Source organism: Phascolarctos cinereus, unplaced genomic scaffold (assembly GCF_003287225.1).
Source record: "Phascolarctos cinereus isolate Bilbo 61053 unplaced genomic scaffold, phaCin_HiC Scaffold_7;HRSCAF=346, whole genome shotgun sequence".
Classification (NCBI taxonomy): domain Eukaryota; kingdom Metazoa; phylum Chordata; class Mammalia; order Diprotodontia; family Phascolarctidae; genus Phascolarctos; species Phascolarctos cinereus.
In genome coordinates this window covers 120,140,341-120,157,961 of record NW_027556180.1, presented here as the reverse complement: position 1 = coordinate 120,157,961, position 17,621 = coordinate 120,140,341, and the positions used below count along the sequence as shown (strand labels likewise).

Genomic DNA, 17,621 nt, shown 5'->3' with positions numbered 1-17,621 from the left:
TGATTGCCAGAAGGTAACAATTTGAAATTTCTTTTGGCTCAAGCAACTGATGAGGGCAGCAGCCTATTAAGGCCTGGAAGGGTTATGAGCTTTATTGGTGGTGAGAGCCCTCCCATGGACGAAGTGTCATGGGTTCTGGAATGCTGATAGAAGTTAATCCTATCAGCCCGAGTGCTGATCTTTGGCAAAGTGGAAAGAATCCCGTATGTGGAGCTAGAAGACTTCAGGTTCCAGTCTCAGTTATGCCATCTCGATTTTTTTTCTATTGTAGAATGTACACGTTACCTTTGCTGCTTACGTTACAGAATTTTTGTGAGGAACTATGTTAGTTAGAATCCTGACTCTTTCGTTAACTAGCTGTATGACCTTTAGCAAATCACTTACTTTCACTGACTCAGTATTCTCATTTGTAAATCAGAGACAATGATACTTGTATTGCTTGTGGCATTGGGGCATTGTAGAAAAAGCATTTTGTAAATCTTAAAACACTAAATAAATTTGACTTGTTATATTGAAGAGTACCATATTAAATGATAGACTAGCCATTTATTCCCATAATGTTTCCTGTGTTATATTAGGTGATATTTACTTTTCTTTATCCTCCTATTTAGCATATGTCTTTATCTAGATTAATAGGAGGGAAAAGTTCCTTTTTTAATTTCCCACTATGATGTTAGCATAGTAAATTATTATTTGGTTCATTTATTTATTTTTTTTCATAATGGTAATAATGGTTTAGTTGTAATTGGTCATTACTTTTTACATTTCCTGCTGTGAAGAAAAATAGCTTTAGATGTTAAGTGCTTTTCCTTCTTTCCAGTGTGTTGCATTGACTTTGGGGGTTTATGTTTTTAAAATCTGTAATGGATTTGTAAGTAAATGTGTGCAGACATAGATCTAGATATATATAAATGTGTATATAATTTGAATTTTCATTGTGGCTTTATCAACAGTTTTTACTGGGCCAAATTAAAATGAAAATATTTGATTTCTACAGTTAAATAAAAAATTCAGAAGCATTTAAATCTAAGTCATTTTGCAAAATCTTTGCTTAGTTCCCATAAATTTACAGTTCAATTTCTTTAAGAAAAATAAACATCTGAATTGTTCCTTAGTCTATCTGCTGTGATAATATCAAATAGTGTTTTACCAGAGAGTATTAGTCTTATCATCATTAAAGGTCTAATTAAAATGATTTTGTGTTTTTTTTAGATATTATTTTTCTTCAAGGAACTGATGTTATATTTAAGGTGGCACTCAGTCTACTAAACAGCCAAGAAGCACTTATAATGGAATGTGAAAATTTTGAAAACATAGTGGAATTTCTTAAAAACACAATACCAGATATGAATACATCTGAAATGGAGAAAATAATTGCCCAAGTAAGATGTAATTTAAAAAAAAACTGACATCAGGATTTTTTTTTAAAACTAGACCTATGATTTCGTTGATGTTGGGAACTCCCAATAAGGAAGCTAGCTAGCCCTACTATTAATGCATCAGTGTAGATCAGCAACTCTTTTATAACTTAGAGCCTTAAAGCAGTTGACTGGGCATTGGTAGATTAAGTGACTTCTTCAGGGTCATGAAGTCAGTATGTGTCAGAGATGGCACTTGAGGGTCTTCCTGACTTTAGAAAAATACAAGTTGGTAATTTGTATAAAGGTTTCTCTGCTAATGACCTGTAAGAGTGTGGAACCTAGATATTTAATTATTTAAACAGACTTCTTATAATAATTATATAATAAGTCTTAGCTTTGTTCTGAAGTCAGTGATCCTAGGGGGCATATACTCCTGTGTTCATCCATTCAAGGCACAAGAGAACTTGTAAGTTGAATTTTTGCTTTTCTTGAAACAGTATCTTGCTGACTCTTGGAAGAAGCCCTTCCTCCACCTGCCCAATGGCCAACACCCAAATTTCTTTCCCTCAGTTTCTCCTAATTGTCACTTTGGTCACAGGGATTTATCAAGTGTTGTAGAAAAGTCAGGTCCAGTCCCCAATCCATATTACAAAAAAATTATAGTGTTAGAGGTGGAAATCATTCTCCAAGTTATCCAGTGCTTTTTCTACTACATTGCGGACTCTAGGAAATGACTTTGGCTCTCATGGATTCAGAAGCCCCAAATGTAACAATAGTAAATGTCCTGGATGAAGGATGCATGGCCACATCCTAGAAGGAAAAATACAAATGGATCATACGTGGATGTACTAAGGGTGAATATATCATGATATAGATTTTATATACTCCCATTTGTATTAAAAGACCATGACAATTTAATTTGTGGGGCCTGCAGAATTTTGATGTGGTTAAAAAATAAAGATAATTTTTCTGTATATGTTTAATTTGCATAATGTTTACTTCATGAGACTGAACCATAGAGCCCAGTTAAGATGGTTAAGAGATCATGAGTGTGGTCCTTTTGAAAAGGACACCTTAAAGTTTACCCAATTAGGGATATAAGGATAGCTAGACAGAGGCAAGGTATAGGTCACCCTAGTTAAATATAGAGTCAAGAATTTATAAACCCACTTGGGTCAATAGCTACGTTATTGAGCTCTTCTACAGAGAAAAATCTTGATCTCCTGTGATTTGGTTCTGAGAACAAAGTGATAATGAGTTTTAACAGTGACAGTGCTAGGAAGAACTGTTTGCCTCTGGAAGGTGAGGAGCCATGAGGCCAGGTAGTCCCTGTCAACAAAGACCATGAGAAGAGGGCAACACTATGACCTTTCTGGCTATAAAAGAGCAGAGTCCTAGAGAAGAAGTGAACCATGGCCTGAGGTGCCTAACAGTTGGGAGGAAGACAATTCCTACTTTTCCATTATTTCCCTTGACATTTTAGATGTTTTATTCTTCCAAATGAATTTTGTTTTTCTTTTGTTTAACTTTATAATTTGCCCTTTTGGTAATTTGAGTGGTATAGCACTAAATTTAAATTATTTTAGGTAGTAATGCCATTTTTATTATGTTGGCATGGTTCAGCCATGATCAATTAATATTCCTCCAGTTATTTGCATTCTTTATTTCTTTAATTGTAACTGAAAAGAAATAGTTACACATTATATTTTAATTGCAATTTGTAATTGTGTTTCTAGAAGTCTTAACTATACTTTTGTAGATTGACTCCCAGATATTTTATGCATTTTGCCATTACATGATCTATAAGTCCTATGCATTGCGTAAAGTTCATAGCATGTAGCCATTGTTAATTCATGGTACTTTTATTACAGGTTTTTGAGATGGACATTTCTAAGCAGCTTCATGCATATGAGGTTGAATACCACGTGCTACAAGATGAACTGCAGGAGTCCTCCCCCCATTCCTGTGAGGAGAGTGAACCTCTGGAAAAGCTAGAGAAGGCTAATAACCAGCTGAAGAGACAGAACATGGACTTGTTGGAAAAATTACAGGTAAATAGATAAAGATTAATTTAACAGTCATTTATTTAGAGCCTACTTCAGGAGAGGGGAACCTGTGCCCTTCTAGGTCCTTGGGTATGGCCTTTTACTGAGTCCAAACTTTACAGAACAAAATTCTTTTATTAAGGGTATTTGGATTCAGTCATAGAGCTGAACTTGGGGACCTAGAGGGCCACGTGTGGCCCCGAGGCCACAGGTTCCCCACCGCTGGCCTACTATGTGCACAGGCCTCTGAGCACTTTGGAGAGATACAAATGAACTCACTTCAACAAATACTTATGAAGTGCCTACTATACATGTGCACAGGACTTAACTAAATTCTGTGGAGAATACAGAGAAGCTAATGTGGTATAAGTGATACCTTTTCTTGGGGAGCCTCATCTCTCCTTGGTGAAAAAGGTATATCCAGGCAGACCAGTTAAATAAGAATACAAGGCAGTATATGGGTAAGAGCTTGAATGAGGGATACTGACAGGAAGTGCTATAATAGTTCAGAAGTGGTAGAGGTCAATGTTGACCAGAATATTTGGAGAGGAAATAGGCTTTGAGCACGACTTAGAACAATGAGTAAGATATGGCTAGAGGGAAAGAATGTGGGACAGGTATATATAATAAGTTTTTTAAAGTCATGATTAGTCGTTGCATGGATCAGAGTTCTGAAGTCTTTCAATATTGTTTTCTTGTGGATTATTCCTGTAGATAATCTCTCTCTGTCTACTGGCTGCTTCCCTATTGCTTACAAACACTCCTGTCTACCCAACTTCAAAAAACCTTCACTTGATCCGTCCCTCTCTCCTAGCTATTGTCCTATATTTCTTCTCCCTTTTCTGTCTAAACTCTTTGAAAAGGCTCTCTACAATTGATGCCTTTGTTTCCTTTCCTCTTACTCCCTACTTAAGTCTCTTCAGTCTGGTTCATGACCTCATCATTTAACTAAAACTGGTCTCTTCAAAGTTACCAATGATATGTTAATCACCGAATCTAATGGTTTTTTCTCAATCCTGATCCTTCTTGACCTCTCTGTAGCTGTTGGTACTGTGGATCATCCTCTCTCCTTGATAATCTCTTTTCTTTAGGTTTTTGAGACGGTATTCTCTACTGGTTCTCCTCCTACCTGCCTTCTCAATCTCCTTTGCTTGATCTTTATCCAGGTCATGTCTGTTAACTGTGAATGCCCTCCAGAGCTCTGTTCTGAGCTATTTTCTCTTCTCCAGATATACTGTTTCACTTGGTGATCTTATCAGCTTCCGTAGATTCCTGTTATCATCCCTATGTAGTTGATTCTCAAATTTGTCTAGCTCTAACTACTTTGCTGACCTATGCACCCTCCAGCTGCCTATTAGACACCTCAAACTAGATGTTCTATAGAAATCTTCAACTCAACATGTCTAAAACTAAACTCACTTTTCCCCTCAAAAATCTCTTTTTTCTTAACTTCCCTTTAACTGTCCAGGTACCACCATTTTCACAGTCACCTTGCCTTGCCAACTAGATTTCATTCTCACCTCCTCACTAACTCCTCATATTCAATCAGTTGTCAAGTCCATCATTTCTACCTTTTCGGCATCTCTTGTTTATATCCCCTTCTTTGCTCTGACACTGTGTGACCCTGGTGCATATCCTCATCATCTTACACCTAGATTATTTCATGAGTAGTTTGCTGATTAATCTCTCTGCCTCTTGTCTCTCCCCACAATGGTTCCTCTTTTACTCAGTTGTCAAATTGATCTTCCTAAAGCACAAGTCTGATCATATCATCCCCTGTGCAGTAAATTCCAGTGGTTTCCTATTTCCTCTAAGATCAAATATAAAATCGTTTGTCTTTTAAAGCCCCCTGTAACCTGGCCCCTTTGTACCTTTCCAGGCTTCTTTATTTTGCATGACTCCACCCTCCCATGTACTTTGCAATCCAAGGACACTTGTCTACTTGCTGTTTCTTGAACAAGATAGTCCCATCTCCCAACTCTGGGCATTTTCTGACTGTCTCTCATGCTTAGAATCCTCTCTCTCTGTTTCTGCCTCCTGGCTTCCTCAAATCCCAATTAAAGTCTCACCTTCTGCAAGAAGGCTTTCCCAATCCTTGCCCTTAGTGTTAGTGCCTTTCCTCTGTTAATCATCTCTAATTTATCCTCTATATTGTGTTTGCACTTAATTTTTTGAATCTTGTTTCCTCCATTAGACAGTAAGCTTCTTGAGAGCAGAGACTATATTTTGCCTTTCTTTGTATGTATGGTGCCTGGCACATTGTATGCACTTGATAAATGCTAACTGGGAGTGAGGAGTTGAGGATGACACCTAGGTTGCAAGTTTGGTTGACTGAAAGAATGATGGTACCTTCAACAACAATAAACAAGTTTAGAAGAAGGTATGGTTTATTAAGAGAAAGATCACGAGATCGGTTTTGGACATGTTGAGTTTAAGGTGTCTATGGAACATCCTGTTTTTAGATGTCTAATAGGCAATTGGAGGGTGAATCTGGACATTAGAAGAGAGATTTGGGTTGGATAATTAGATCTGAGAATAAACATTATAGAGATGATAAACGAATCCATGGTAGCAGATATGATCACTAAGTGAAATAGTATGGTGGGAGAAGGGTTCTGGACAGAGTTCTGGGGGACATCCACTGTTGATAGGCATGACCTAGATGAAGCTCTAAGAAGGGAGACTGAGAAGGAGTAGTCAGGCGAGTAAGAAGGGAACTGAGAGAGCAGCGTCATGGAAACCTACAGACAAGAGATATTTTTCCCCATCTCTGACAGAGTTGGCCATTGTGCTTGCCAAGGCTAAACCCCTCTGTATATGCACTTGGATCTTATTACCTCCTATCTTTTCCAGCATATTGCATTCTCATTCGTCATCATCTACTAGTATTATTTGTAACACAGTTAGACTAGAGTCCTTTCCAATAAAATCAGGAGTCAAACAAAGATATCCATTGTCACCATTGCTTTTTGTCATAGAACTAAAAATGCTTGCTAAAAGAATAGGTAAGAAAAAGAAATTAAGGGACTAAGCATAGATAAAGAAGAAACAAAATTACCACTTTTGTAGATGTTAGATGGCATGCTGAAATAACCCTTAAAAGTCAACTAAAAGTAATTGGAACAATAACTTTAGCAAATTTATAAATATAAAATAAATCCACAAAAATTAACAACACACATATCTATGTCTATGTCTTTATTTAGCTATCTGTAAAATCAGTAAAACTCAGAAAGAAGAGATAAAAAGAAATTCCATTTAAAAACTCTATAGAGTATATTAAATACTTGGGAATCTACCTTTCAAGATATACATAAGAATGATATAACTATAATTACAAACAACTATTTATAGAAATAAACCTAAATAATTGGGAAAATATTAATTTTTCATGTCTAGGACTAGCCAATATAATAAAAATGAAAGGTAATAAAAATTACCTAAATTAATTTACTTATTCAATGCCATACCAATCAAATTACTGAAGAATTTTGTCGTTGTTGTTTAGATTTTTTCAGTCATATCCAACTCTTTGTGACCCCATTTGGAGTTTTCTTGGCAAAGATACTGGAGTGGCTTGCCATTTCCTTCTCCAGTTCCTTATATAGAAATGAGGAAACTGAGGCAAACAGGGTTAAGTGACTTGCCAAGAGTCACATAGCTAGTAAGTGCCTTGAGGCCAAATTGAACTGAGGACTGTAAGTCTTCTATATTCCAGGCCAGGTGTTATATCTACTGTGCCACCTAGCTGCCCTAATAATTACTTTATAGAATTAGAAAAAAAAATAACCAAAGTCACATGGAGGGGGGAAAAATAATAAATATCAAGAAAAATAATGGAAAGAATGGGAATGAAGGGGACTTCACTGTTCTGAATCTCAAACTATATTATAAAGTAGCTATTATTAATAAATACAATTCGGTCTTGATTAAGAAACAGAGAGATTGATCAAAGTTGATTTGAACATGATTCCAGAAATATAGGTAGAGTATAGGGGGTAGGTGCTAGAAAAGGTACATCTACACAGTGGCGAAGTAAATGAATGAATGAAAAAAGCATTTATGATACAGTAAGCACTGGGTTTACAAATAGAAAAATCAAGACAGTCTCTGCCCTCAAGGAGCTTTCTCATGGGGTGGACAACACAGAGAGGAAGTGTCAACTGCAGGTCAAATGAGAAAATATCATGATCCGTAGATGCAGTAGCAGAATGATGACGAAGTATTTTCTTTGGTGTTGTTTCCATTGATCCTATCATATCATATCCTTTTCTGAAGTTTAAACATTTGGCATTGCCAAAGACTTTGGTGTCAAGAACTTTATTTGTGTGTGTGTGTGTGTGTGTGTGTGTTTGTCTTCAGGAGCTGTGGGTGCTATAGGGGCTGCAGTACTTCTGCAGAAGTAGTTTCAGGTTGAAATCCATGGAGATTGCTTCCCCCTCTGTTGGCATGAGGTGTTGGACTGGCTGGAAGCAGGACCACCACTCAGGGGATTTTGTTGCTCCCAGGGCTCTTGGCTCACCTGTCAGTTGGTGACAGTTAACAGTTGATATATGAATGGTGAAGAAAGTGACCTCTTTTCCATAGTGACTGTTCCCCTCAGCAATGGCTGGTGGTCCGGGGCTGGAAACAAAACTAGTGGTGTGAGGGATACTGCTATTCCCAAGGCACTTTGGTCAGGGCCCTGGGATAATCATATCAGCATCTGAGGGAAGGTGGTGGTGATTGTGTTCTGACTCGCCTGGCACAGGCTGCTTCCTGTCTCTGTGTCAGGTTGCCTTGCTGCTTCATTTAGGCTTGCCTGTCCTGTAGGTGGCATTTGGTTTCCTGAGTGTGGAGAAGATGGCCAAGAAATAGAGAACGAAGTGTAAATGGGGCCTTCCTGAAATGGTTGGCCTTTGGGGAGTCACCAGTGAGGACAACAAGGTCCCTAGGGCAGTAGTTTGGAGACGAAAGGGTTAAAGCCTCTAGGTTATGGTCTGTGGTTTGGGCATAAAGGTGGTTGATGAGGCAGTGGAGAAGATGGCTAGGAGTAAAGCAGTTGTGGCAAAATAACCTCCATTTTCTCAGTAAAAAAGAGCTAGAGATGATGGTCTTTTCTGTGAGGTTAGAGGAAGAAAGTCATGTGGGAGGCTTGAGAGAAGAGAAAGCAGTGAATAGTTTCTGTGAAGAGTATAATAGAAAATAAATCAGGAAAGAGTAAAAGGATTACCTTGAAATTGTGAGGACTCATTTGTAATTAGGATAAATTTACAGTGGACTCCCATCAACATAGTTCAAATAGAAAAAAAGGAAGGCAGTCTTAAAATTAGGCCTGTGTACATACTTGACTATTTATAGATGAAAACAGGTATTAACCACAACAGTCTAAATTGTACTCATTTATATACAAAAAATGCCACAAGTTTCATTCATCACCAAAAACCTTCTGTGATAAGACAGAAGTGATTACCAGACAAGCATCAGTAAAGTATGCTACCTTTTCTCGAATTGTTATTGTACAATGTTATAATGTCATGCAGTATCTTCAAGAACATACTAGTCCTGCATCCAAGTACAAATAAAATGATAAAAGTGGCCCCCTGAGAGTGGATCTGGGCATGATTTATTTCATGTTGGGTAGGCTTTTCCACACAAGGGTGCAATTACATCAAAAATGAAATTTAAAAGAAGCTTTAAACATCCTTTCTGGAATCCCAAAACACATTCAACAGAAGGTATGCATGACAAATCAAAGTGTTCAAATACCTTTTGCAAAATAAAAATCATCAGATATCTTGTAGGGTTGGGAATCACTAGGTGACTGAGCCAGATAGTGAGTTTCCTGAGGAATGAGGAGGAATGAGTTGACATCTTACAGTAGATGACTTTGACAAGGCTCTGGTCCAGGTAATAAAGATGAATGGAGAAAACCTCAAGAAAAGGGAAGTTGCTTGATGACAAGGGCAGAGGTTTTGATCAATAATGAGGAAGGAATATGTCTGCTCTTTCTCTGGCTTTCAGAGCATGTGGGAGAAGGAGCAACCTGTACTGGAGAGGGTAGTCATGTTTGCAATGTTTTCTGGAGAAAATCAGGTTTTAGTGAATGTAAAATCTTTAAGAGGAAGAGGGAGGAGGTACAAAAATTTATTAACTGTAGGATAAAGAAAGGGAAAGGTAGAAGAGGACAGGGACTGAAGAAGAGTATGGCTAAAGTGGATGGATATGAGAGAGCAGAAAAAAGAAGTTTTCTCAAGGGATTAGGGGAGGAAAAGGTTGGAATTGCTAGCCACAGGATGGGGGAAGTACAAGTTTAGACCTGTCCACATCCTTCTGGGTTCTCTGATATATAACATCACTCAATTTTCTTCCAGACACTATGAAAGAAGGAATTGAGCCTGCAGAGCAATTGAGTTGGACATTTGGGTTGGTCAATATCTGGTGATTGGATCCACAGCATTAGACTGAACCTCACCTTTAGAGCCAACTTGGACCTTTTATACCAAATGATAGGAAAGGAGGTACACCTAGAAGAGAACTTAGACGTGGAACATGTACCTGGCTCCTTATCTCTGTTGGTTCTGATGCACCAGTGGTCCAGGGCTTCTAGTGCTTCTGGCTCCTAGAGGCTTAGACCTTTCATTGTTTCTGAGGTGTTAAGTCCTCTAGGGCCTCTTGAGCTCTTCAGTGTTCAGGACTTCGGTTCTAAAGCCTGTGATATATAATATTTCATAGAGGCATCACACGTAATAAGGAATATAAGATTTGGTTCCTTGGTGAAATTACCTTACTGAATGAATGGGTTGGACTAGATGATTTCTGAGTCTTGGAAAAATTTCCAAATCTAACATTCTATGATGCCAAAGTGTCAGTATCATTTAGAATATAAATTTAAAATATATGTGAGTGTGTGTGTGTGTATATATATATATATATATATATATATATGTATATATATGTATATATATATGTATATATATATATGTATTAGGTTTACATAATATGTGTATGTATTTATTTAAAATTTTTTAAACAGGTGGCTCATGCTAAAATCCAGAGTTTAGAATCCAACCTTGAAAATCTTTTGACGCGAGAGACCAAAATGAAGTCCTTAATCCGGTCCCTGGAACAGGAGAAATTGACCTACCAAAAGACCGTGGAACAAATCAGGAAGCACTTGCCAGCAGATGCCCTGGCTGACTGTGAACTGCTGTTGAGGGAAGCAAATTGTAACCCAAATAATAAAGCAAGAATAGGAAATAAGCCATAATTGAAGAAGTGCCACCTTAGTGGGCAGTGCAGTTTAACATGCTGAAGGAAAGGAGTCATATGTATGCTGCTGGACAGTCTCGGGAGACTCAATGGAGTGGAATCACCTACAACTAGTTTGGAAGCTCCAGTAGTATGAAATGGGCCTTTAATCCCAAAATGCAAATCCCAAACTATTAAAAGCATCTATGCTGGGTTTTTTGTTGCTGTTATTGATTGTATACATAGACATAAAGGGAAATTTAAAAAAATTCATGCTTTCAGATAAGACAAGTAGATGTATATTTAGAGCAAACGAAAAAAAAAAGTAAACTTCACCAGCGGGAAGAAAAAGCAAGACTTCCTGTACACATGTGAAATCTTTTTTGTCTTTGTAGTGAAGTAAAGAGGTTGTATCTTTATATATTGAATAATACTTGAAGAAATGAATGTATTTTTTCTCCAAAGAACAGCATGTTTCACTTTTTTTGTTGAAAATTTGTGGTAAATGCATATGTGCCTGTCATAAATTCTACTGAATTGTTTATGGGAGGATTATGACTGTGACTGATAGCCACTTTCATGTGACTTTTCAGGGAATGTGGTACATATCCATCCCTTCTGTTATGTGCCGTCTTTAGCATGTTGCTTCCACATGCATGTTCACAAGGAGTAGGCATCGTTTTTTAGCAACATGGCTAAATAGAATACAAAGATGTTTTGCCTGGAATGCCCAAGGTAAGGGGAGGAGTTTGTAATTATGTGGTTAACTGGACCAATGTTGACAGCCAAACTGGGTCAGTCAGGCCCCAAAATAGCATCCACTTTGGAACCTTAACTGTCTAGCCTGTCTACATTTGTTACTCAAAGTAACCTGGTAATTGTGAACTTCTCCTTTACTTGGTGCTATGTAAACACAGCCAATGACAAGGATTTACTTTCTCCCTCTCCAAACACATTTCAGAATTCCAGTTTTTGTTCTAATTGCTTTGAAGAAAGTCTGACAAGAAGGAAACTCAGATTTTCTCTGCCAGCAATACTTGGCCTTCTACAAGTGCCATGTTGTAATAATGTGGTATTTCTCTTCACAGTTGACAAAATTAAATAGATTATGATATTCTTCCTTTTTTCCATGTAATGTTTAGCAAAACTGTGAACTGAATTAGAACAAACTTCTTTTTAAAATCTCTTAGTGGGCAATGGAAAATGTAGCCTCATGCCCATCCCAGGACTGAATTCTAAATTCTTAAATTCTGACTCCCAACATTTTATCCATGCTCATATAAACTACTTAGATCTTCAGTCATACAGTATGTATGGGAGGGAGTTAGTCTTCAATTACAAAGCCCACCCCTCCCCACACATACATTTTTCCATATAAAGAATGAATTCTTAAATAGTATCTACAAAAGGAGACTCAGTAAAGTAAATGATGAAGCAATTTTTTGCTTTTCAGTATTCCTGTTTTATAAAATACTTTTATATAATTACTGACTCATTGCCTCTCTTCAGTAAGTTTCCCTTGCAATGGACAGAGTACTAAGAGAGAAAAGTGCTGAAACCCAACCACCTCTGAACCTTGTTTGTGTATTATTGTCATGAATCTGATTACAGTAGTACTTGTGCTGTAATACTGATATTGTTTGTTTTTGTGTTTCTGAAGAAAAAGTCTTATTCATAAGGTTATCTAAGTTAAAGTTCTCTTTCATTAGATGGAAAGCCTAGGTACCTTATGAAACCTGGGTAACCAACTGATTGGTTCCCATAGAATATTTTTATTGGATCAGAATTCTTTCTCTGGTAGTAGAGAGGTTTTCTTCCTATCTTGAATTTAATAAATGCATTGATAGACTACATAGATTTCTGTTATGCCCTGGTACCAGGATTTATCTAATGTGTAGACATGAAGCATCATATTTTGACTTGGCTGAATTATAACTAGTTAAGCTAAGGAGAAGGCTACTGTTTGGTTTTGTTTAAAATGAATTTTAGTTAACATGTCTATAAAAGAGACAGCCCTTGGGAACCTGCAGTCAGCAGAGTGATCAGAGATTAAAGTGACTCAGATAGTCTATGAAAATGAACATTTTTTTTCTCTTTGTGATTTTTATGTTGCACCAGTTGTGCTTTGCCCTTTGTTTTATCTCTGTCAAGTTAAATGTAGTGTCTGATTAATTTCCAATAAATGCCTTGCTGCAGTTTCTTTCCATGGCCTGTTGGATCTGTTTTTCATCTTGGGGTGGGAAAGTTCATGGTTAAAACCTTTCAAAAGGTCTCCAAAGAAAGGAATTTGTTACTTAAAATCAACCTAGTTAATTCTTGGTTATCTATCATACTTCAGGCTGAAGTATAGCTGTTAAAAAAGCAAAACAAAAAAGAAAGTTGTAAAAGGGAACCATTTGACCTGGTTTAGGCTTAACTTTTTCAGTTTTCCTAAACCTCTATACTGAGATACTAAGGAGAATGAATTGATCAAACTTGCAGAGCAGCAGAAAAGGCGGGGGGGAGAGGGGGACAGATGATTCTCAAATTAAATCTGCTTCTGTGTAATCAAGGCTTGAATGTCAAACCTGCTGTTAGCAATAATATGTGATGTGTTTTTGTAACATGTCTCTTGCAGAAAATTGTCAAACATATCCCTCATTTTAATAAAAATGTGCTATTCATTTTCTCTTAATTTCTGGGACTAAAAGCTTTAACTGTGTAATACCATATCCAGTAATGAAGCATTTGGAGTGGGAATAAACCCATGATTTGAGTCTGAATAACAGCCAGGAGTGTGCTGAACTGGGAAGAACACTGATCTTTGGAGATGTACGACCTGGTGCAGCCCCTTGCTCCTACCTGTACTTGTTCCAACCTGTTTTGTAACTGGCAGCCTCTCTTTCTTTTTTCTCTTAGGACCCTGTCTGTATTGTAGGCTTGCTAGTAGCTTCCATGAATATTACCTAACTGTACCATGGGGAGGTGACTACTGATCCCTGCTTTAGAGACAGCCCCAAGAAGAGGGAAACGGCATTTTTCTTAGAGGCTGAACATTTCATTTGATACGTGTATGTGTGTGGGCGCGCATATATAGATATATACGTGTGTGTGTGTGTGTGTGTGTGTGTATGTATATATATGTATGCATATATATATATACACATACGTCCACATATATATATATATATATATATATATATATATATCTCCTCATGTATTAAATCATGTGCAAAAACTAAGGTGAGAGCCTTTAACAGATTTGAAACATACTTTTCATTTTCCCTATGAAGACTGCTAGTTCTGAAAATTTGCTTTTTTTTGTGGAAGCATAATAAAATTAGGATAAAATTTTCTTCTTCTAAAAGCTGGTACTTGTACTATTGGGCACCTGGGATATGTTGAAAAACAAGACACTGGATTTGGAATAAAATGATCTAGGTTCAAGTACTAGCTGTGATATATACAAGCTGTGTGATCTCAGGAAAGTCTTAATAGTTCTTTGAGGTTCATTTCTCTGATCTGTAAAATAAGAATGATACCCTCATCTTAACTGCTCCTGCAGAGTTGTGAAGATCAAATGAGATAACTTATATAAAGCATTTTGCAGACTGAGAATCGATAAACACATGTCAGCTATTCTCATATCTCTGTGTGGTAGGTAAACCAGATTGGGCCACAACCAGTTTATTTGGTGGCTGATAACCATATTTCAAAACCAAACAAATCACATCATTATCTGGAGAAGGTGAGTACAGAAATGAATGGAGAAGACAGGTTCTGGGTCATCCTAGTTTTTGGAATGTAGCCTTATAAGAAAAAGATCTGAAATTAATGCTTAAAATGCCTTTTTTTTTCTTTCCTTTTTTTTTTAGGCAATTGAGATTAAGTGACTTGCCCAGGGTCACACAGCTAGTAAGTGTCAAGTGTTTGGTCTGAGGCCAGATTTTGAACTCAGGTCCTCCTGACTTCAGGGCCTGTGCTCTATCCACTGTACCACCTAGCTGCCCCTTAAATTTCTTAAAAACACAGGAGGAACCTAGCATAATAGAGAGGGCCAGGAGTCAGACCTCTGACACATTTTGGCTCTGTGACCAGTGGTAAGACGCTTCACCTTTTAGTGCTCTAAGCATCTCTACAAGTTGCAGAAAGGGTGTTAACCTGTATTGGTGGTGGGAATGTCCTCGTCCAGAGAGTACCCCATACTGGCGAAGTCACAGGTCCAGGGCCTGTCCTAAAAAAAAAGCATGCTATTTTTAGCAAACACGCAAAAGTTATATTTCTGATCATGTTGCTCAAACATTGATTGTTTTTATGTAGAGTTTTTATTTTATGTACTCTGATGTTGCTTTTCTTCTCAATTTAACAAGAATTGTGAATTCATAAATATTATTGATGATGTTATTCAGAAATGATCATTTCAATTAAACATACAACTTCCATTCATGGAGAAATCTCAGGTTTATGCAAAATGAAATGGGGTAATTTATATTTTGTACACTTAGGTTTATTAAATTTCCTCAGCATACTGTTGTACTGTTTCTTCTAGCATGTCTCTGTTCTTCATGCTACCTGATTACTGCTGCTACTAAGGAGCTTAGAATATTCATGAGGTTCCATTAACTCTATTTATAATAAGCACCAACTTTTAATGTAATATCACAGAGCAGTAAATGATGTCCTAATGGCCTGAAAGAATTATTATTCACATTCTTCTTCCATTCACTAAATGCCTTACTTATTTTTAGGAAATTATTTAAGGAGAAGTGATCTCACTTCAAATAACTTGCATATGGTTCTTTTAAAAAAGGCAGTGTAAGTGTACACATTTTGAAAATGTATTGATATAGAAACATAGCATATCAGCTCCTTGAAGGCAGAGGCTATTTCATTTTTTTGTCTTTGTATTCTTAGCATGATGCCTGGTACATTGTAGGCTTAATAAATGCTAGTTTAATTGAAGGGCATTGGACTGGGAATCAGTAAACTGATTCTGGTCTCGAACCCACCACTAACTAGCTGTGTGACTGGACAGATCACTTGTTCTCTCTGGCCTTTACTTTCCTCATCCTATAAAATAATGGACCTAAGACAAGTGATCTCTCAGGTCCCTTCCAGCTCTTAGGACCATATCTATTTTGCACATCCCTTAAATCAAGAAATTGTTAAGGCAGAAACAAATGTGAAAGAGTTGTTTGGGTGTGGGTGTGGCTGAAGAGACCCTGCAAGAAGATCTCCCTGCACAGTTATGAAGGACTAGAGGATAGTTTGATAAATGTTCATGATGGAAAGAAGTTTCAATAATATCATTTTGAGTGGAATGAAAATTAAATGATTAAAATGTAAATTTTAACCTCTTTGTGCCTCAGTTTCCTTACCTATAAAAGTAAGTTAGACTAGGTAATTTCTAAGGTCCCTTCTAGCTCCAAGCCTGTGGTATTCTTGTCCTATTTCAGGGAGGAGAGGCAGAGGAAGGCCTCTAGCACTTTAGGCAGGCCATCCACGGAAGACTTTGGGGAGGCTGTGGACCAGAATCCCACAGAATAGGGTGATCAGGATGGATTGTAAGCTGGACCGATGGAAGGAATACTCACGTTGATGAGGTGATGGATCCATTACCAGGATCTGAATAAGGGGGAAGAAGAACCGAAGCCCTTCAAATGAGCAGATTTGTTAGTAGAATTAAAAACATACTTTATGCCATCACCATTCATTTTGTCAATATCCTTGCTCATATCTTCATTGGTTCTCATGTGAATTATTGCCGTAGACTCCCAGCTGTTCTTGCTACCAGTCATTCTGTATTCCAATTCATGCTTCACCTATCTTCAAAAATATTCTTTCTAATGCATAATAAATAGCAACTCATATTTTTTAAGTGTTTTGAGTTTTGGAAAGTGCTTTATTTGTAGCATCTCCCTTTTATAATTGAGGCCCTGACTTGATTATAGTCACAGTAAAAAAGCGTTTGAGGTAGGATTTGATTCAAAAGTCCTAACAATATTGCTCCCTTGTTCAAAAATCTTCAATGGCTTTCTATTGCCAATGAAAAATTTCTTAGCTTGGAATTTAAGGCCTGGCACAATCTAGCTGCAGTCTTTATTTCTGGCCTTATTTCAATCTATTCACATTCATAAACTCAACATCTGTAAAACAATGGGGTCAGACTAGATAGTCTCCGAGTTCTTTTCTAGCTTTTAAATCTGCGATACATCCTAGCCAATCTGGACTCCACTCCTTTGCCTCTGTCCTTGCATATTCTCACAGCCCATGCCGTGAATTTACTCTGAAATCCCCTATTTCCTTCAAGGCCTACCTTGGATACTACCTTTTCTATTAAACCTTCCCTTATTTCCCGGCTGAAAGTGATCTGTCCCTATATAAATTTTCATATAAGCACTTTGCTTTGATTTCCTTTTATGTCTATCACAGCTCTTTGAGGGTAGGGACTGTGTTGATTTTCATCTTAGATACCCACCACCTAGCACAGTGCCTTTATCAAAGTAGGTGCTTTGTAGATGTTTAAATTAAATTGAATCACTGACAATACTAAGTTTGACATATGACATTTTCTTTGACATTATAGTAAAATTATTGGTTTATAGATTATAGGATCCTGTAATCAGTAACTAGAAGGGATCTTAATGATCATATGGTCTAACCCCTTCATTTTATAGATGAAGCGGAGTCTCAGAAGGGAACTGACTTGACTGTCTGTGATTGCATTTGGTAATAAACAGAAGAGCCAGTATTCAAACTCAGATCTAGGATTCTTTACGTTACAGCACACTGCTCCAGTAAAAGATGTGATAGCTGTGATTTGTAAGTTACAATACAGGCCTATTTGCCTTGTGATAGTCAAAACATCGTGAGCAAGTAATTTGATTTAGGAGTCACTACGTTGTGTTAACCAGTTCAAGCTTGTTTGTGTACAAGCCTTTCACCTGGAATAACTGGTTTCTCGTCCTGTCTTTTGGTACTAATCAACCAAAGGAATGGTAGATGG

At 37.3% G+C, this 17,621-nt stretch overlaps 1 protein-coding gene across 1 annotated transcript in view; it reads left to right on the top strand.

The window, feature by feature from the left end:
- TBC1D4 (TBC1 domain family member 4) overlaps window positions 1-12,842 on the top strand; it is a 213,686-nt gene extending 200,844 nt beyond the window's left edge. The window contains 3 exon segments of the mRNA XM_020992453.2: window positions 1,213-1,382; window positions 3,233-3,412; window positions 10,422-12,842. Of these exon segments, the coding sequence (XP_020848112.1) occupies window positions 1,213-1,382; window positions 3,233-3,412; window positions 10,422-10,655 (584 nt within the window). The 3' untranslated portion in view covers window positions 10,656-12,842.
- The last annotated feature ends 4,779 nt before the right edge of the window (window positions 12,843-17,621 follow it).